At 35.6% G+C, this 23,454-nt stretch overlaps 1 protein-coding gene across 2 annotated transcripts in view; it reads right to left on the bottom strand.

Annotated features, from left to right (window-relative positions):
• Positions 1–9,987: 9,987 nt before the first annotated feature.
• Positions 9,988–23,454, bottom strand: part of LOC140159378 (major facilitator superfamily domain-containing protein 6-like) — a 117,141-nt gene continuing 103,674 nt past the window's right edge. For both annotated transcript variants that reach the window (XM_072182831.1, XM_072182832.1), the window contains exons 5-6: positions 12,776–12,979; positions 9,988–11,311 (exon numbers count right to left, since the gene is read on the bottom strand). In XM_072182831.1, the coding sequence (XP_072038932.1) occupies positions 11,040–11,311; positions 12,776–12,979 (476 nt within the window). In that variant the 3' untranslated portion in view covers positions 9,988–11,039. The remainder of the gene's footprint in view (positions 11,312–12,775; positions 12,980–23,454) is intronic.

The raw sequence follows: 23,454 nt of genomic DNA, 5'->3' as shown, positions 1-23,454 counted from the left end.
CACAGGGGGAGTATGAATTTCAAATGGAATGAACGCATTGGGCAGCTGCATATGAATTTCATACACCATCTGAGAAAGATTCAACCTGAATCTTCCAGAGAGGGAGGGTGAGTTTTAAATAGAGCTGCCTAATATGTTCATTCCATTTGAAATTCATACTCCCCCTGTGGAAGATATTTCCAAAACCTTCCACAGGGGTAGTGTGGATTTTGAATAGAATAGCCCATTACTGGCCCCATGTTGACCTGATGCTGTTTGGACATTCACGTAGTTCACGCGCGCCAGTGGTTGCGGTCGTGGTCATGGAAGACGTGATTCAGATACGACTCACGCCAGGTCGCGGTCGTGGAGGAAGGGATTCCGGTGTCCACAAAATCGACACTTTGAAGCTAATAATAATAATAATAATAATTGCGGTTTTCAGGTAGACCTGTCTCTAAAAATTGTTTTTCAAATACAAAGTGTTAATGAATTTTTCATATCAATAGAAATTGAAATTAATCTTACAGCCACAAAGGTCCACCAGTATATTATATTATTTAGTATACGGTATTTCTTCTTCTTTCTCCATATTGATGCTTGATATAAAACTTTTATAATATCTTTTATGAAATTCAAATTGCTGAAACCATTGAAATTTATTTTTATCGATACGGTAGTTAAGGCACTCTTCAAATATAATAAATCATAAAACTTTTAAATATCAATCATATTTTTTCGCTTATTCGTAGTGTTTAATGGAATAAAAAAGAAAAAGCTCCTATGATAGATTTCGCAACTGAATGCAACTAAATATAAAGTGAAATACTAGTATAAAGTGAAATACATCTAAAGAGGAACCTATTATGCAATGCATGTAAAGGGTTCACAAAAATACCCCCCTAAAATTACAAAACATTTCTTTGCATAACTTGACATACATTTCGTTGATTTGAAAATTTTTGAAATCTGTGAATAAAGGAATCGTTTTTCTACCCAACCAAAGTTCCTTCTTTTTTACATCTTTTTGTTTTGGCCAAAAAAATCAATGTTTTGATTGATTTAATGGTGCTGTTGTGTTCTTTGATTTTTATGTATACGATAACCCAGTCACCAATGCAATCATCTTGCAGTATAAAACAATGATTCATTGACATATACGGGATTTTTCTAGAAGGTTTCATTGAGCCGGTGTTTCGAAAATGGTAAAATCAATTTAGCATTTAAAAAATATTTCTTTGCATAACTTAACATTCATTTTGTTGATTTGAAAAATCTAAAAACCTGTGAATAGAAGAATCGTTTTTCTACCCTACCAAAGTTATCCCTTCTCATAATCCTTTTGTTTTGGTCAAAAATAATGCTTTAAAAAAGTTGCACTTTTCAACATCCCATACATGTAATGTACAAAACTGTCTCGATATCAATGTTATGATTGTTTTAATTGTTTTGTTTTTCTTCACCTTTCTGGCTCTGATCCCTTAGTCACCCATACAACAATCGTGTAATGCAAAATAATGATTCGTTGAAGCTTATTTGGACACAAATGAGGATGTTGAAAAGGGCAACTTTTTCTGAAAGCATCAATTTTGGAAAATGTTATTATTTTTGGCCAAAACAATAAGATTTTTAAAAGAAAAAACTTTGTGAGGGTAGAAAAATGATTCTTTTATTCACATGTTTTTTTCAATATTTCAAATCAACGAAATGTATGTCAAGTTATGCAAAGAAAATGTTTTGTAATTTTAAGGGGGGGGGGGGGGAATTTTGTGAACGCTTTATAACAGCGAAAAGTTGCCTTTCCAATTTCTCAAAGTGAAAATGCTCCATTAGCGACATTGGTGGATGGTCACATATTATTAATAGATTTCTTTGAACAACACCTAAAAATTTTACTTACCTATATCATGGCCGATAGGTACCATCAGAATGTAGGTGTTCATGGGGTGGGGCTAGGTGGAGTGCTTGGGCAGCGCCCACCAGCTCGCACGCACCTGGTTACCAGTAGGCTTCGACTATATTTATAAATACGTTTTTATAAATACGCACGTGACCCATAGGCACGACATAACAAGACCAGCAAGCGTGACCAAATCCTAATGCATTGACCAATGTACAGAAAAGGACAGGAACGCTAGGTAGATAAATATCATCAAGTCTCATGTTGTTCCGCCTTTGCATTCAAATGTATAGGAAGAGCACCGCATTGTAGAAGGTCACTTCGAGACTTACTGTCTACAAGCTGTTGTGGCAGCGCGGAGGTGGTCACGTACGTATTTATAAAAACGTATTTATAAATATAGTCCAATCCAAACTCTAACTCTGTATTAAAGTAAGTTCTTCACGTAACAAAGCGTAATATGGCTGCAGTCATCAATATACCATGATCAACGTGAATTTACATGAATTTAAATAGGGAATAAGTCATACCTAGAAAAGATAAAATTGAACATGAGAACAAAAGTCAGGACTTTAAGTCATGAAAATAGGATCGCGAGATGACTAAAGTGGATGGGCTTACAATTAAAATACTGCCGCCGTGAAAATTGAACAGATTTCAGAAGTTCTTAAGATCCTGAGTTGTCTTAACTATTTCTTTATTTTTAGATCTTTACTATCTCTTTATTTCAAACTGGCTAAGTCAGGACCACTAAAAGTTGGGATTTGTGATCACAAGATCCTGACTTCTTGCGTTACAAAGCGAACCACATGGCCCTTACTTCCGTACCATCTGCTAAAGATGCTAAAGTTGATCTAGCAAAAAAATGATTGCGAGGGCGCACTAATAGTATGACATCATAGCGGCATTATGTGAGGAAAGTTGGTGTTTATATTGATACCATAGGATAGAGGAGACCCATATCTATACTCCTCTGGTACAAAAAAACCCAAAAAAACAAAAAAAACAAAAAAACCCCAAAAAAACCAACAACCAGCATACGGGGTTTGATATAGAATTCCAGAAGAAGAGTTTGTCCCAATCCCCTTCGTAAAGCGTGTAGCCAAAATATCTTGTTAGGATGAGGGCTCACATTAAAGACGAAATGAAAACAAGAAAACACTCACAATTCATTATGCTTTGCTCTCTCTATTTATTTCTAGCCACTAAACTAAAGCAACGAGGACCTTTCTATCAAGGGGTTAGTGCACAGACGACCCATCTACAATAGCTGCCCATTTGTCACTTCATCATTTTTTACCAAGTGCTCAACATGCCGAATCTAATAATATTACACCTGGCAGCTATTGCATACAGTGCATTCTTGCCCCAAACCCACGATACATCTACTTACGTAATACATTGCGTTCCGTGGAATAAGCCAAATCGCTATTGTAACTTCCGGTTTTTTTTAGGACACTTTGCCCTTTGACCTATCTGGAAAATTCGGGTTTTGTGCGTACAAAATATAATTTAAAACTTGTTACTAGAATAAAAACAAACTTAAAAAACATTATTATTAAATGAATTAATTATTTAAATATTTTTAATGATAACATTATGACAATAATAAATAAATTATTAATAATTACAGCAATTTTCCCGATAGGTCAAAGGACAAAGTGTCCTAAAACTGCAAAAACTGTCCCACAATGCATTGCAAACTTCCAATGCCGATTGGGCTTATTAAGAATAGCATTTAAAAGCAAGAATGAAAACTAACAATACAAGTGCATATATTATGCAATATTCTCTCTACTAGAAACAGGTCGGTAAAATGGCTGCCAGAATTTAACCAAAGTGCGTCATTCGGCAGCCATTTTATTATCCGACTATTTTCAGAATATTGTCTCTTAAACATGAAATAAGTTTGATCAATATTAATACGAATATTTACAATATAATTCATCACTTAAATAAAACACTTAATTGTTCTTATGATACTTTTGGAAAGACTTTTTTTTCAACACAAAACAGAGAAAACATGATTATTATAATAAGTTTTCTTTGCCTTAAACTCCATCGCGAACCTTCTTGAAAAATACACCACGATTTGTGCGAATGAAGAAGTGAAAATATCAGTCCGTATTCTGAAATCAACTACATGTTTTTTTGAGAAACGCAATATTGTTATAAAAGGTTTAAGCCCATTTTCAGCAATTTGAATCCATTTGTTATCATTGGTAATTGTAATAAAGTAAAGGTATCGCGTAAGATCAGTAACTTCATTTCGAAAATCATAATTCGTTATAACTTTGACAAAAACGCCGAAATTCGATTCGCCTCATGTTATGCAAGCCTATTTCCTCTTTCGACCAAATGTCATGTTAAATCGCCTTTGAATAAATGAGGTGATGCCCTCTGATTCTCTATGTCTGTTCGCTAAGGGGCTTTGCAATAATTATGAGCCCGGGGAGTAAAATTTCCGACCGGCTCGCCAAAAAATCTTTGCCCCATTTTACACATGCCAAATTCTTGGGATCCCAATTTGCAAACTTTAAATGGTCTAGAACTCTAGATATATGTTGAGAGCGCAGCGAGCAGAAAAATTTGCATATTAAAGCGTTTCCGTACTGTTTTCTTAAGCCTTTTTAGAACGTTTTATTTAAAAGGCGCCTCATGAATGGGTGCCGAAAGTCGCTTGCCCCCTCCCCTTTTTGGTTCGCCAACAATTTCTTGCACCCCCAATTTTACCCTCCCCCAGGACTCATAAATATTACACAGCCCATAATTCAAAAGAATACATACGTAACATGAATTTAGCAAAGGGACGAATCGATATTCGACAGTCTGTCAAACTCATAACGATTATGATCAGTGATTTTTAACTTTCGTGTCTGCTAACCTTTACGAGTAGATGAATAAGTGATAAATAAATAATAGATTCTACTATAGTCTTAGTTTATTTCATATCATGCTTTTTTTTAAATAGTCTGAAATATTGCACATATTCACAGAGTGAAGTAACCTCACCTTTCTTATTTGTTCCTAGCTCATGTTCTGATCCTATTGCACGTAAAATAATTTATTGTGAGACAATTGACAAAAACATAGTTTTGACCTTGACAAAATGAAGTAAACAAAGGATTGTGAAATATAGATATAGTTAATTGATCAGCTCGTATTCGGCGGACCTTATAACATCGCGGATTAATATCAATATATTTGATTTGGAGAATTGTCTTGTGACATCTCACCAGAAGTATTACAAATTATTATTTGAAGTCGTATATTTTGTCTACTTTTTTAACACGCAAAATATAGACCAGGCAGATCAATAATATCATTCTTAACGTGGGTCAACTTTTCGGCGTAGTGATGAAAGCTTAACAATTTCCCCCGATTACGAACGTGGGTTTACTTTCCGGCTTAACAATTTCCCCCGATTACGACCTGATCAAAGTATGGTATATAATTTGCATGGCATGGAGTTTGAAATGATTGAAGAAATTAAACTTGATATGACATGCTTTGAAAAGCTGCGTTATAGTTCGTATCTACAACTGATTTCAAAACCCTGTAATCGGTGACACACTATGTGTGTTTATAGTATGTCCACACATCAGAAAAAATGTTCTAAAGAGTGGGACAGTTGAGTTGTTTGGCTGTCCTCCAGGGGGAGCCTTTACAATGTATTCAATGAACCGATAAAGGTTCTCCAAACGGTATTTAGAACACCTATTGGTTCTATTTACTGTAACTGAATCATTTACTGAGAAAATTAATGTATATATTGCAACTACAATTTGTTTACATTCACAGATTTGTTATGATTATTTTTGTCTTAATTGGCACTTCATCTAAAGATCGTCATCGTTGATGTCTATCGTTGTATGGCTTGCCGATACTGCCATAAATCAGACAATAAGACAACTTAAATTCATTTGACGATAACAATTTTTTTTACCAATTTACATCAAGGCATTATAGCGAATCGTAGCACACATTAGAAACATGTGTTTTCATACATTATTGTCTAGAGTTTTATCGTATATATAATATATATACATTTGTTCTACCGAATTACTATACATATTTTATATTAAATCAAGTTGGCAAGATCCTTACCGACGCAGGTCATAAAATGGCGACGAAGTAAGGCACCACATCGAATTTGGTCCTACAGCACTATCGGTGCCCGGTTAGGTACCGATGACTCTTTCTATCAAACCCAGGTGATGTAATAAACAGTACGATAGAAAAGACCATCATTACATATTGGGGCACCGATAGCGTTATAGGACCAAATTAGACGTTATACCTAAACAAGCTTTTAATCCATAGCGGTGTCATCGATTTACTTGCTTGTACAAAACAATGCCAACTCTTTAGTGACCTTAATGAGGATACTGTCATGCGATTCGTTAATTACAGACACTCGGAGGTACCATCACATTTTTGGAATTCTGATCTATCACCAATTACAATGTTCAAACATGATAACTAATACGTGATTTACATAACAAAATAAATAATATGATACAGTGTGTGCATAGTATGCAAATTCTGTTTAAAACATTTTCAAATACTTCGAAGAAGTGCAACTAAACACCACAGCACACACAATTTCTAAAGCGTTACATTTTTTTCCTGAATAGGCCTTTATAAAAATATAACTATTCGTAATTTATAGACCCTTTCTCTTTAAAATGTTCAATAAAACACATCGAGTTCTCAATAAGTTAAGGCTCTAAAATTTATATCATACATTGATTAAAATATACGTATAGGTTGAGACGACTTTTTGGTGTTACTTTTACACAGTGTTTACTCTACAATATTGGCATTGGAATTATGAGTATATACACAAAATTGTATGCAATTATGTATAGTTATTCAAAAAGTATACACAATAATATATTTACAAAATACTCTTAGGAGGAAGTTTTCACCCGGTTACGTTGGTTGGTCGTATCTAGATAAGACATTATATAGTCTATGAAACTACAAGAAACAATTTTGATAAATTAGAATTTATGATATACTAATATACATGTAATATACAAATAATTTGTCTTAGAAAATTTGCATTTTCATAATATGTATTATTTATTAATAAGTATTATGATACACTAAGTACTTCGTTCGTTATACAGATACTCAATTTATTTTTTAAAGCACATGAAGTTGTGTATATTATTGACGAATAATATGTTTACAAGATAATTCAGTTTGTTACCCAGGTCAAAAAGATCATTCTTTAACTCTAAATTAATCTTTTTAGAGTCTAGAAACACCATCGGTTTTCATAATACTCTATGAAATATAGTCTTCATATATTTAGTTCTAAGTGATATTATATGCCAAAATTGACAGGGAAATGTTATTTTAAACCAATCTGATTTGAATGGTAACAAAGTAGAACTATCTTGCTTACTAAATACATCAACATTAATCGACTGTTTAATCAATCTCTTTCACGCCAATAAATCGTTTGAAAAAGGATCATTGATGTTCTCAAATATTCAACTCCTGTCAACTAATCACACCTGTAGCCATGAATACTAGGCAAATGATTTCGAAGCAAATAATTATATAATATTTAATGGCTTTGAGTGTGATACAAGAATTTTTTAAACACTTGAGAACGTTCGTGCAATCTCATTGGTTCTTACCCGTGTGATATGACACGATATCACACGGTTCATCGCGTGTGCATCAACGCGATACGCGTGCTCGCTATTTTGACCAATCGGAGGCGCATAGCAATAACGGGACTGATCGATTTTAAGATCCAGGTAGTTCCTTGTAAAATGTTGGATTTAATTTGATTAAAATTTGTAATACTTATGATATTTCTATTTGAATTGAAGTGTTTAAGAATGAGAATAAAGGTATTGTTTTTAGTCGCTGTCGTGCGTGTCGTGGTTTTAGCCGCTGTTTCGCCTCGTTGTTTTACTTAAAATAATGATGTCGCCCGTGTTATATGAGACGATAGATGCACTCCAGTGGCTAAAACCAATACCTTTATTCTCTAAATAATGCACGAGATAGAAAAATATTGCACGAGTCAAAGACGAGTGCAATATTTTTTATCATCCAATTAACTATTACTTGTTTATAAATATCCCGTGAACCGGTACGGTGACTGTATTGTTGTATTGTGCCGCGTGATGGTGCTGTCAGGTGCTGTGACCATGGTAACGCGAGATGGCGTACGCGCTACGCGTACAATATTTAAAACAATATTGGATTGTATTGCATCCGGGTATTTTGCAAAAACTATACAATACAGTTTAATTGTATCGCTCAAAAGCCTGATATAAATAATAATGGTATATACAGCTAAAAAACGTAACAATAAATGTTTGAAATGGTTTTTGAATCATCACAGATTCGCAAAGTTTCGCTGACCATGCCTAAAAAGGCATTATCGCACACAACTTTGACAGTCAGTAATACGATTAATTCTTAATAAACAATTCATTTATATCAGCACTGGTGACTGCCATTACTGCTTGTAGACAGGAAGTTTCTTCGGCAACGTATCCTCATTTAAATGTATGGAATTCTGACGCCATTTTATTTATTGACCTTTATTGACCTTTATCAGGAGATCACTGTTTGTGGTATATCTGGAAATCTACATAATTTACTTGCTATCGGTTTTAAAAATAACAAAATCAAGGACGCATAATTTTATATACATGACAAATTTCCCTGTATCTATATTTTCCGCAAAATAGGTCATTTTCAGAATTTGGTCCAAAACAAATGGTTCATTTCACGCGAAAACCATTTGAGTCAGTAACGTACGATAACGATTTTTGGTCAACAAAATTATCAGTATTTGTCATTGAGACACTTCTTGAATATGCTCCCATATTTGATTCCATGCAGTGCTTTTGAATGTGTGGTTCGGCACAATTTATTCCAACCAATCGGCAAAGTTTTTCCCGCAAACTCCACTGTTTGATAAGATTCAATAATTATAATCAGTTTTGATCCCGCATCATTACCATGCAAAGTTTCACTGATTCTCGCGTACAAATCCTCGTAATCGCCTAAAGATTTACGACACTCTGATTTTCTCTACACAAATCAAGTCTCTCTGACTATTGTTATAACTAAAATTCAAAATCTCAAACATATTCAAATATTAGTGACAATACTATACAGCATGCTTGCTTTCACCCGTAATATCATAATATAAACATCACACTTGACCTAATCACGCTTTTATTTAAATCTAATTTCATCATGTTCACACTAACACTCGCTGACAAAAATGAAGAATTTACTTTGGGGTAGTAAACACTGGTGTGAAAAGACTCCATATTTGTTGGGAGAGACACAGACATCAGAATAAGCCTTGACTGGACACACAATTCTTTGGTTACATCACTAAATCGAAGGTTGAGAGCCAGAAAGCCTTAACTCGCCATCACCTGCTAACACAAAATGAGCATAAATTCGCCAGGGCACTATAAAATTTACAGTCCATTAAACATGACAAAGTTCAATTGAAAACAAAAGAAATTTTGGAGGAAATATGAATTTTGGAAGACCATGTTCATGTACAACCAAGACCATTCTGGAAAAACATGTTCGGTATTTTTTACGTTGTATAAAATAAGGATTTCAAATCTGGACTATCTCAGGAAGTTATGTTGTCAAGTTTATGCTCATTTCGTGAGAGCTGGTCATTGTGAGCTAGGATTTTCTGGTTATCAACCCTCGAAATAGTGTACAGGTAACGCACACGTGTACAAGTAAAGAAAGTAGTACATGTGGTACAACAGTCAATGTGAAATCGAAGAAAAAATACAACAAAAACACATCTACTGCAGCATTATATGGTATTGTGTCTTGATTCGTGAATCAATTGGAATGACTTTTTATACGTGTTGTCTTGTTGTTATTGTCTTTAGGGCAGTTCAATCTTACGAAAAGAAGGTTTTTGATAATTTGTGTTGCAAAAAACATCGTTAAACAGCAATTCAACAGATCGACGTTCAACTGTTGTATATTTACTGAACAAATTTTACCGTGTATACACATTAACCTTGTATTTAATGCAAAGAAAACTTTCAGCATGCTTTTAGTAACATAGATGTCAATTATTATAAGTGATTATAAGTGATTCGTATGATATGAAATATTGTGATGTTCTTTAAAAATGAAAAACTATCATGTATATAAATAAATAAAAACGAATGCCCTGTAACGGTTGAAATGACTAAACATATTTTTGCAGTGATTGATGATGGAGCAAATTGCAATTCACTTTTGATGCAATAAAGGAAACAATTTACATGCTTTAATGGCAGTTTCTTCTTTGTTGTCGGGAAATGGTGAAACTATAACCCGGGGATTGGTACGCCTATCACCGCGGGAGTTCGATTTCATCATTTCCCTTCCGAACACTAGGGTTGGCCAATAATTGGCTCCTTGAAACAAGAGAAAAAATCAGACCGTTGCCAGAAACCATTGTGTCCGGGTCCAACACCTCGGTTAATTACAGTATCATTCTACTCTCTTAAATGAATCGAGAAAAAAAAAATAATATTCATATATTATATAACTGTTTTTGTGCACTCACCACAGACTTAAAGATTGAAAAATCAATCATAAGTTGCCATGCTAGAGTAAGCAGGTACTACGTGGTTCTCGGTAAACAGGTTGAATGTCAGACTGGGCAGTATTCGCCGTCGTAGTGTGACGTCAAAATCGATCTTTGCCAGGTCAACTGGTTCCCACTATCTATATATCTGTGTTTGGAACCTCGATCAAAATGATCACAACACAAAGTCAATGGGTTGCTAACAGCCACAGGTGTGCAAACCCAGCATGAACCCCGTAACTAATGGTATTCACTACGACGGCGAATAAAAGCATAATGGATTGTAGGAAGAACATTTAGGAAGGCCTATCATGTGTGCTTGTCACAAGTTATTTATCTTTGTATGGTAAATGCTACTTTCTATGTTGAGTAAATAAGTTCACCGTGAAAATTGAGGCAAAAACAGCATCGGAAATAGTGGTCCTTTAATATTGCACGTTTTTAGCTATAAACAATATTGTTTTTGCTACAAAATGTTTCAACCAAACAAACACACTCCAAACACGACACGTTAACACGTTAATTTGTTTCTATATTTTAGTTTGTGATTACAGTACCTTAATCTTCCTGTAATGTTTTATAACTATTCTTAATACTCTTAATCAACATAAATAACAATGATACGCCAAGGGAAAGAACTGCAGTGAGGTAGAAAGAATGCACTGCTCCCAATGCGTCCATTAGTACGCCACCAAGTATACTTCCTAAGCCAAAACCCAAGCAGTAGTAAGCGGTCATGAAGGAACCCTGCAACGAGCTTGAATATTGAACGAGTGTTTCGTCATCAAAGATGGCGCCCAAAATATACTCAACAACGGCGGCGCTCACACCTGTGATACATGAAAAGAAAATGTTATTGCGTAGGTTAATAATGTGTTATTAGACCATATTTGTGTAGCCTTTAGAGGCAGTTTATGAGAAAGAATGACAGCGCCCTCTGTTAATCTTAATGAAATGTAGTGCATATTTAAAACGTTTTGAAAACTGTTAAGACACCATAAAATATATAACCTAGTAATTTGATAAGTAAAATTTGCTAATGAGGTATGGGGAAGGTTGTGAAGGTATCGGCCGAAAAAAATTGTTCAAAAACATGAGAATAGAAAATTAAGGGGTAAAAAGTAAGAAAGTAGTAGGAAGTGGGTAACGGGCTGTTTGTATCTTATACTTCATCCATTTTATTAAGGTTAAGCATTCATCTTGCCTTCTTGCCCTGCGGGGCTATTATATATTAGAACTCCATTAGTTGTAAGTCTTCACTATGGAAGTCTCTGGCCTAAGCCCTGCCGGGCTGGCGGCCTTGATATTTTTCTTAATACAGGGCTTAAAAAACGTCATTATTAAAGAGGCGCGCTACCCTAAATAAAGAAAGTAAACAAATAAATAAATAAATACCTTAAAGATTCGCCTAATGGCGCACTTGGGCTCCTTCGCCTTGGGGGTAAATTTCATATGCAAATAGAGAGCTCCCTCCATTAAAATACAAACAAAAATTATGTTCCGTGTCTTTATTTGCTGGTGGGAATTTTATGGTAGGGCACTTTTAGGCTGTGCCTAAAATTCCACTTATGTCAAGGGAGCCCAGAGCGCCATTAGGCGAATCTTGACGGTATGTTGATTAAGTGAGTAAATTGTATTTGAGCCTCTGTTTACCGTATCACATGCTCGTATGCATATCGGAATCGAACCACATAAGAATGGACACATGGCGTCGGCAGAGTGCAACACCATCGTATTAAAGTGCAGTAGAATGCAATAGCTGTCATTTGCAACATTTCAATAAATGTACTAACTTTTAACCAATAACACTAGAAAAAACACCCGACTACATGTAAAGGTGATATCTTCGGGTTAGCTTAGTCTTAGTGGCCACCAGGAAAGTATACAGAACATCAACACTTTACAATGAGCATGATGAGGGGATTGTGCTGCAAACAATAGGTATTTTACAAAAGGCAGCTATTGCATTCTACTGCACTTACGATAGTGTTGCACTCTGCCGACGAATTGGGATTACCAAAATTTAGCCTTACCTGTGCAAACAGCCGCGCCGGTGGGAAGGGGGAGGGGTGAATCAATGCTTTCTGCACGTTTAGAGGGAAACAAGACATTTTGCGACACCAGGCTGTGACCTTTTGTACGGCATTTGGAAATTTTACTCTTTCGCGCAAATGGCGTTATGCGATATTGATAGAGTGGACTTTCGGACTCATATTCTCCCACGGGCTAAATATGGCCATTCATACGCAGAGCGCATTTACTGCGCCTCTAAACTATGTTGCGTGCTACTGTACCTTTAAAACATTCTGGCAGTACCAGCCACCAGGGATTGCTAACGAAGCCATAAACAAAGTATCTCACTGCTACAAGAATCAGCCCAAAGAACATCATGATCCGGTAACTGAAGCATAAACTTAGTTGTGGTAGCATAAAATATGTCACTGTTTCAACTGCCAATGCGGTAAGGCCAGCAACTCCCATGATGACATGAGAACCACCTGTGAAAAAGACGGACAAAATAGATGTATGAGTAAATAATGAGCTATACTCGTAAATAATGAGCTGTACTCGTTAATAATGTTTTCAAATAAACATGAACTATTTTAAAATGCGTAGCAATACCGTATCCTCTCTTCCTCCTCCCCCTTCTTCTCATTCCTCCTTCCCTTCCCGTTCCGTCTCATCCGCTTCCTTTTACTCATTTCCCCTCTCATAGTCATCATTGTCGTCGTCATCGTCATATGAATTTTCAAGCTTTGATTGTGGAGAACTCAACGATAGAATGAAGCTTTATACGAGCTTAGTTAATGGCTTCAATCAAACATTTCTTACCACGACATTTAGTTCTTGATAATTCAAATACTAAAGACAGGTACCCATATTCGAAATGCTAAAAACAGTTTTAGCCTAAGCTACTTTGTAAGCAACTGATAACAGGGCCCTCTATTGCCAGATAGCAAGAGTAGTTAGTTCAGAATGATGAATTTTCAAGCTTTGTTTGTGGGGGCAGCTCAGCGATTCAATGACATTGCTTCAATAAAAGCAATTCAAATACTTATAGAATTTACTTGCCATGACATTTATTTCTGTACCCATATTCGCATTGCTAAAAACAGGTTTAGCCTGAGCCACTCTGTGAGTAATGGGGTTCACTAGTGCCAATTTGTTCAGTAGTTAAGTTCGGAATTATACAAACAGCACCAAACAACAGATAACACGTAAACATAATGAAATACACATAATTTGATTGAAATAAGTGGTTTGAAGGTTGTCATCTTGTCAAGGATCAGAGCGATATTTCTGTGTATTCATGCATGGAATTGTTTTTCTAATGAAACACCTTCGAGGTGCGCGCAACGATTTCGTGGTGTATGCTGGTGGCTCTACTACTTGTTTTTGAGTAAAGGCCACTTGATATGCAGTCAAGTATAACAATGTATTATTATTATTATTATTTTTTATTGAAACGGAAATTCAATGAACTACTTATATTATAATACCTTTTAATAATACAAAGGTATTTGTTATCTTGGTAATGCGATAAGTATAAGTGTAATTAATTGATTATTTTTTTGGGAAAAGCAGTTACGATAATGAAAACAATGAAAATGTTAATTATTTTGTGTGTGTAGTATTTATTTTCCGTTTTGTAATATTTATTTTATTGTATGTACATGTACAATGTACATTCTTCATTGAATGACTTAATTATAAAGGATTTATATTACACGACCTTCGCTGTGTACGTAGTATTTATTTTCCGTTTTGTAATATTTATTTTATTGTATGTACATGTACAATGTACATTCTTCATTGAATGATTGAATTTGAATTCTGAAGGATTTATATTACACGACCTTCGCTGATCCCTGTGGCCCAAAACACTTATAAACCATTATACAACATTCAGGGGCGCAGCTCAATATAGGCATTCTCCTAGTCTACCTACATATAACCATCGCAACTTGGATCAGCTCCCCGAGTAACGTACGGGAAACCGAGACAATTAATCAGCTACTTCCTTGTCCAGGGAAATTTCAAGGTCGCAATTATGTACAGGAGAACAGTATCGAACCACACCGGGGCTCGAACACAGGACCTGCAGTCTGATACCCTACCAACTGCCACTAAATTGTAAATTGCTATTGTGACGTTCAAAAATATAAGACCTGGCTGAAACATACTGTAATGAGAAGCTTGTGCCCACGATATTTAGACTCAAATTGCCGATTTCACTTAAATAATTTCAAAATATGATTAAAAAGCAAGATTCGTTGGAATGTAGATAATGTTATGATTTTTGCAGCATACCGAATAGGCCTACCGATTCTCATCTTTGTTGAATGATTTCCTTTGAATTAGAAGGAATCAAACGAGAGAGCGCTAGAGGGCAGCATAAGCCAGAGGGCAGTATATCAATTATCTACCTGAACGACGTTTCAATGTGATAAGTGAGCGAGAGAGGGCGGCATTTACTAGTATATTGAACAACATATTTTTCATCCATGTTCTTTAAGGTTAGCCGAGAGTTTTTCATGCGCTTGATTTCAGAGGGCGTAAGTTCATAACAGAAACAGCCATGCAGAAAATGAACAAGCGTACTGGGACGTAGGCCTACTTTACAATAGAATATTGATCCACGGTCAAGACATGAAACTTGGCTTAGCTCGTGCCCGGAGCTCGTGAGTCGGGGGCGGGCGGGGGTGTCATGAGGGGCGGCACACACCGTCATCATCCCTATATCTTCGTGTTAAAAATTGCCGTGATAGTACGATGAATCCTCACGTTTTTCAACAACTACGCATGGTGATTTTATTCGAGATAGGCCGTGCAACTCAGGCTAAGCATACAATTTGAGATTTTGAGCGCCTGCCACACTGTTTCTATTCTATGTTTTACGATTTTCGCATGATCAATATATGGCTGGCCTTAACCGCCACAACGTGGAGCTGCTACGCGTAGCTTACTTTTCGCTTCGCGGAGCTAAATTGACCAATCATGTTAGATCTTTTCATTACGCGGAGCCAGTGGATGCATCCTCGTTCCAGAGAGAGAAAACTCTTGCCAAAATTAATGTTTACTATGGGGATTTTAAATGAATCGATTGTAAATAAACCACGACCAGTTGTACAGGATCAATACCATTGTTTGATTAGTGTATAGTCAATGTTACCTTGCATGCATGTGTCATGTGTGTGGCGTGTTTGTTTGTTTGTTTGTCTACTGTGTCAGGCCAGGATCACTGACACCCACGGTACTGATACTCTCATACTATCACGGTGATCATATTGTTGAATGTTGTTGACTTAAAAATAATCATGATGCAGTCATGTCTACAGTAGAACTCACCACGACCTTGAAGGACTTAAACCCTATTAAAAGCTATTAAACCAAGATAACACTCAATGAAAACGACTCAACTATGTTACATCAGACCTTCTCTGGTTAAATACACACTGCACTTGTGTCTGTTTTACCTGTGCAATGAGCAATGAGCTGGTATTTCAGTTGGGTGAACGATTATAAAGCGAACGCATGGTAACAATACTGTGGGCTTTTGTTTACGAAATGAGACAATAGTCTGCTTATTGTTAACCAGCGTTCTTGAAAATGAGAAGCTTAATGACTTAACACGGTTTAGAAATAATTTCTTCATATTTTTTGGTACAAAAGTACCAATATTTCCAAACGCCTAAATTAGCTAAAAATTTAGGACATGTTACAAAACTATATTTTCTAGAATTTCAGAGAATACTTTAAATATTGGCCGGTTATTTTTTACACAGTAGTGACGTCAACTAGGCAATGGCCTATACTTCTAACATACACTATTTGTAGAGGTCACGCGTCAATGGTGAGCGCACTGAGTATTGTGTGTAGGAAAACGGACAGTAACTACAATATGTATGGCCTACTACTAGTATATAAAGTAAATCCGAACTGGTTTGCAGTTTGCTGAAGGTCGAATTCCGCAGGGACACCGCGCAAGTTATACAAATTAGCTCCCGGCGATACACTGCAGATCGCAGAACTGTGTGCATAGTTTACCACCACTCTGCCTAGCTATATAGTTATGTACAATACTGTAAGAGTTTCTTATGAGTGCATGTCCATCTTAATAATAAGTCAGTTCGTACTTTTCATAAACTACTTTTTGAATCATAACTTTCGTGACCGAGGATATCTTGCAACTACGTGACGCTCGTCTGGCAAATTCTTAATGAATAAATTCGCTTCACGTAATGAGTAAGTCGTACTTTATTAGTCAGTTTTACCTCCGAGTAATGAAAAACTCTAACATGATCATGATTGGTCAATTTGGCTCCACGGAGCAAAAAGTCAGCTACGCGTAGCAGCTCCACGTTGTGGCGGTTGCGGCCTACCATATCAGTATCCCATATGATATTTCTATTGCAAGAAAATTTTATTTGTTGTCAGGTTTTATCTTAAATACACTAACTGGAAATTAAATACACTAATTAGTGAGGACCGGTATTTTGCTGTGGATATGTTTAACTGCAATTTGCGGGTAAAAAATTTGAAATCCTGAGTAAAAAATTTTGATCATATTCAACTCTTTGAGAAAAAATTTATATAAAAGAATGCATGTAAAATCCAGCTGCAATACAAAGTACATTATTGACACACTATCACTCTCTTTATCTACGGCAATAATAGAATATCGATTTCAATCGAATTGAATACGATGCTCAGTTTTGAGTTTGTAGTTGACTACTAAGCGACCTAAGCGATCGATTGCTAGCCAATCAGATAGAACTCCTTTCTTGCGTTCGGTGAAATACCAGTCGCCCGTCGCTCACCAACGGAGTATTAAATTTATATTTATCGAATAGGAAGTCGACACTGTGCGGCATGCCGGGTCGGATGCCGAGGGAGGGGCACAAGCCGTTTTCGGCAATTTTCATAAGGATTTTATCAATTTTAAATATAACATCAACAACAGTATCAAAAAGCAATTATTTGCAAATCGAATTTGGGAAGAATATTCAAAAAGACAGACTTAGCAGGCCTACAAATTTCTGAATTATATAAAGTGAAAAACAATCAATCACGATTCACTGCAGTCAGCGAATCAATCAAATAAAACTAAAAAGAAAGGAGCAAGAAAGAATAAAGAAATAGTGAAAAGAGAAAGAAAGAGAGAGAGAGAAAGAAAAAGAACGACAAAGAAAGGAAGAAAGAGAGAAAGAAATTTAAAAAAAATGAAAAAAGAGAAAGAAAAGAGGAAAGAAAGAAAGTAAAATGAGAAAAGAGAAAAAAAAAGGAAAGAAAATTCAGCCACACGGGGACTCGAACCCACAAAAATTGTTCATAACAGATTCCCAGTCCAACGCCCTATCCACTCGACCATACATCAGCTTACGAAATTTCTTGTTCTCGAAGCGTATATGTAACTATTGATGCAATTACTTAATGATTACAATCGCGTCCGCACAATGGCTGTTAGAATAAACACGCATGTCGGCGCTGAAATTTTGAACGAAGTGATGGAGGAAAAACCTCGTTTTTTGCAATACTAGCTTCAATTTGGAGTGAAAATCAAATGGGATAGCAATTGGCAGAATGTTGAGAAATAATGTAGGTATTCAGATGTCTAAATTAACGCCCCGTTATCAAGATATCGATAATTTCACAAAACAGTTTTTTCTCAGACAAGATTCTCGAAAATGTTCCCCAAAAACGGGCTTTTTAAATTTAATCGGTACTGTATTTGGTTCTTCCCCATGGCAACATTATTTCTTTAATCGATTTGTAGTACAATACAAAAAAGGAGAAAACAATCACTCGGCGTGGTTTTATACGGAGCGAACATTTGAAAAAAACTGCATGGAACGTGTTTTTGATCTTGTGAACATGGTGCGTAAAAATGATTTAAACGAAGGATTTTCAAACGGATTCTAAATTTTTTTATAAACACACAAAAATAATGTAAAGATACATTCATGCACCAACATTTGACTCACTGCGATATTTGATTGCTGAGAAAACGCGGTTTTAGAGAACAACTTTATACGTCTTTTATACGTTTTTTATACGTTTCTTCGTGTAACCTTAATTTAAGCGAATTCGTTAGTATAAATTTAACGAAGAGTCTATTCATTGTTCGTAATTTTACCAACTGAAATTTCTCCCTTCATAGAATTCAATTCAAAATTTACAATTTAAAACATTTTATATATACATTTCTGACCAAGTAATATTTAGGTTTCTTTTCAAATTGAATTACCAGATAAGTGAATTACATACAGTGACAATGATACTTTAATAGACATTTTTGCTGTTATGCCCTGATATGACTTGATGATGTGACCTCCTCCATGGTAATCAAAATGGAGACTAGAGTAATCAATTACATTAATCAGGAAGCATATTTCGCATCATATATGACTCTTGTATTGTTACGCTTCGTGAAGTTGATAGATTGTGGGCGGGCGAGGTCTTTGAACTTGAAGATAATAAATTACCATTTCTCTATCCTTTTCTTTACATTTTAATGGTAAGGCATTCATTCTTCATCGATGTAAAAACGTATAACTAATGACAGCCAAGGCCCGCCAGTTGTTGTTGTAGATAATAAACCATGAAGTATGTTCTTCACCGCAAAATGCACAGCGCAATCTAATTTCTTCCGCGCTATTCACAATTTATATGGTATTCTTGCTCTCTCTCATAAGATATTATTTCATGATAAGGTCTAGCCAGCCATGTTAAAACCATATATCAATGTTTTATAATGTTAATGTTCCTATTAAAGCTCCCTGTGATCACCAGAAGATAATACTTTTCCCGTGAAAAGCTACCTTTTTCAACATACCAAGTATGGTTTTGGTAGGAAAAAGGAGTACTTTTTTCCTAGGATAGACTTGGCTATTATAATCTTATTGCGAGATTGAAATTTATTGCGGAATGGGAATTTTGCGAGTTCGCCCAACCTTGTGGTGGGCGTAACGATGACGTTACGTAACTTATTAAAACGAATCAGAAATACACACGAAAACTAAACGAAACAGATACGGAAATTAATACTAATAGTGAAAAAAAGGACCACTATGTGATAAAACATCATTCTCCTTTAAGGAAGTCAGTTCCTAATTCCTGACATCACTCCTATACTGATGTAAATGACTACCAAATGTTTGATATAGATTTTTGTTTTCAATTTGCATATCGCCTCTTTACCGACTTGATCTGTTGGTTACAGTCGGTACGCATTTACGTCATGCTTCAAATTATTTCCATATTTTGTAAAATGGTCTGGATGTGTTTATGAGTTAAAGTCCATATCGCTAATGTCCATTATCTATCAAGATATTTTGTTTATGGTTTTAAACTTTACCCAATATTGAGATAAATGGTTTGTATTGTCAAGAATATCAAAATGACATTTCTGCTCAAAAAATATTTCATATTTACCTTAATAGTTTAAAATATGAAAAACGTTTTTGTTGGGTATACAAATAATAAGACCATAAAACCCATCATATTCAGAGATGATAAATGCGAAAGGTAAATGATAAACACTGGAACAACCTTTCTTGCAAATGGCAAATGTTGCAAATGTGTCTTTTGCCCTGAAAATATTTGTTTCAGAACTTAAGAGCATATTGAAAGTAGTATAGTAGTGTATTACCGTATTCCTGGATCTTTTACAAATTGTTGTGAACTCGGCGCTTTTATTGAACTATTTGAGGATATCATTAGGAAATGTTATCCCGAGGATGTCAGCAAGTAACCAAATCAAGCTACAGGGGGTAGCCCTTATAGGTATAGTGACATGCCAAGTCAAGAGTAAAGCTGAATTTATAGTCAATATCTAAGCGACAAGCGACTCATATTTTTGACCAATCGGTTCCCCAAACAAGTTAATTCGCACTCCTTATTGGTCAAAACTTTATCGCTTGTCGCTGGCCAACTGAGTATACATTCAGGTTAAGCTTGGAGAAATCTATCTTTTAATAAGTAAAGTGAAACATCAAGCGCAAACAGTTGAAGGCGTGTAAGCCCTGTATTATGCACTTCACTGGCTTTCAACCTTAATGGATTTCTGCTTGATAAATTAACTCCTTAAATTCAGCATTGGGATATTTTCAACCGTAACAAATTTAAACTTGAGCATTTGTAATCATATTTTGACAAGAGTATTATGTAATCATGATAATGTCTTTGATGACTCCAAAATGTAACAAGAATAATGCTTTTATCTTTTCATGCAGAAAATTGAAATGCGCACATTGGTAACAAACACCACTAAAACAACCAATTGGTGTGTTGGTTAATGGCGGGTGAAGGGTTAATAGGCTGTAGATGAGAAATGACCCAGTGTATTGCAAAGACAGCTCGTCGACGTTGCGCAAGGTGTAAGCAGATTATCATTATTAGAAGTTATATTTTTACAAGATAAAACAGACTGGCACTACACAAATTGCAATTCCTTTTGTCAAAGTAGAGAGCATGTGGCGTCTTTTCTATTGTATTTTTGATATTGGTTTTCATCATCATGATATACTGCTGGCTACCTTACTGGTTATAATAATAAGTTTAGATTTGATAAAATGGTATTGGCACTTTAATTCAATTGACTGCATATAATGTAAAACAATGAGGTATTTTATTGGACCACAAAATGTCTGCTAAAATGTACTGCTGAAGGTCATGAAAGTTTGTGCAAACTGAAATATTAAAAACACTACATGTTTAATGTATTGCTACTGCATTTAGCTGTATGTTGCTCTTTTATACCTGATAGCTCCAATGTTTGTATTATGCAAAACTGCTGCAATGACGCGATGATTCATCATTCATTTTATGCAAAGTAAACCACATACCGATCGAAGCATATGTAAATCGTGAGTATTTATCAAAATAAAAATAGGTAAAAACAACATTCGCGCCCTGGCCCGACCAAATTAATCGACCCGGTGATAACAGCTTTATGCAATGTCACATTGGTCTATTGCAATTGAAATCCATACACCCCTGTGGAAGACATGACCTTAATCTCCCACACGGGGAGACATGACCTTAATCTTCCACACAGGAAGATCCACGCATGACCTTAATCTTCCATACAGGAAGACATGACCTTAATCTTCCACACAGGAAGATCCACGCATGACCTTAATCTTCCATACAGGAAGACATGACCTTAATCTTTCACACAGGAAGATCCATGCATGACCTTAATCTTCCATACAGGAAGACATGACCTCAATCTTCCACATAGAAGGTTACTTGAATGGGTGACTCCGTATTTGAAATCTAAAACATCCTATTTAGGAGATTAAGGTCGTGTCCTCCATAAGGGGTGTATGGATTTCAACTCAATCTTCCACACAGGAGGTTACTTGAATGGGTGACTCCGTATTTTGAATCTAAAACCTCCTATTTGGCAGATGAGATTAAGGTCGTGTCCTCCATAAGGGGTGTATGGATTTTAACTGAAATAGCCCATTTTATGTTCAAAGTGAATAAGTACTTCGTAATATTGAGCGAGTTAATATAGAAATAACCTGGTGGATGTATTGCAATATAAGTGCAAAAATCTTTGAACGAGGTTGAAATCAAGTCAAGAGTAACTATGATCTCACTTACTTATATCATGTATATAAGAAGCAACATGAGCTGTTATAGCTTAATGTTATATATTATTTCACGAGTACCTCCATGAATACCATGTAGCTACTTGCGTCAATTTATCCAGCTTCTTTCTTTCTCACCACGGTTTTACGCGTACACTAAACGTTACGCGAGTTCGGTTACTTCGCTGTATAGGTTATACACCGCCAATTTCATATTGAATATTTTTAAACGGAACAAATAGTATTTTTTGTGTAGGATGCTTTTCAAATATATTTCAAAACGTACACAGTAAAAGCCACCAATACTACGAGGGGGTATCAAAAAGTCTTTGAAATCAGTTAGAAATGAAGGTGCTATATCGATAGAATTTTGTCAGTGTAATCACTAGTCCTTATGTACATTATGGCGCAAAAATGATCTCACTGTGGCCGCATCGTCCGTTAGTGATGAATATCCACTTCTTGGATCATTATGTGATGCGATCAAGCAAAATCAGTCGGAACTCGGAATTATTGATTTTGAGATATAGCCACACTAAGGAAATATTTCCTTTTGTTTCCTGTTGTTTTGGAAACTCTAAAATAATTGCTGATATCTTTGGAACTGGTTGTTCAATTTCAATGGGTTTTTCTGCAAAATGCAGATTTGTAAATGCTTTTTTGCTATCCTATAAGAAACTGAAAATTTAATATTTCCGAGTTCCGACTGATTTTGCTTGATCGCATCACATTATGTGAGGGACATGTGGCCAGTTTGGAAATTCCTTTTCCAAAATGCAACAGTACCATATGACGGGCAATCATCACTGTAGACAGCCTTTATTTCATCATAGATTTTCTGGGCAATAAATGAAGTCCAAGTAAAGTGGGAAACGGTATTATGCAAATTCTCAATTGAACAAAAAATAAGCATCAATCAAAACATCTCTTCCTAACGAAATATTTTCAGCAGCTATTTAAAATGGCCTACAATAGTCTTTTGTTTTTCATGCATTGCTCATGTCTATATCAGTGGTTTGTGTTGAACCTAGACGCTGGCAAAGGCTATTTTAACTATTAACAGTATTAATATTCCTTTCCATATGAAATTTCCCATTAATTTTACGCTTCACTTGACCATTAGCAAAAATAGTTACTTAGTACTTGACAGCACGTAGATATTTTAACTACTGCACGTACCCTTAATGATCAGTGATAATAGTCGGCTTTTACAGGGATGGCGCTCTCTCATTTCCATGAGCTCCATAGCGCCATTAGGCGAACGTTTACGGTATTATTTCATGATAAGGTCTAGCCAGCCATGTTAAAACCATATATCAATGTTTTATAATGTTAATGTTCCTATTAAAGCTCCTTGTGATCACCAGAAGATA

Source organism: Amphiura filiformis, chromosome 8, assembly GCF_039555335.1.
Source record: "Amphiura filiformis chromosome 8, Afil_fr2py, whole genome shotgun sequence".
Lineage (NCBI taxonomy): Eukaryota > Metazoa > Echinodermata > Ophiuroidea > Amphilepidida > Amphiuridae > Amphiura > Amphiura filiformis.
The sequence above is the reverse complement of the archived record's forward strand: the minus strand, read 5'-3'. Positions and strand labels throughout refer to the sequence as shown.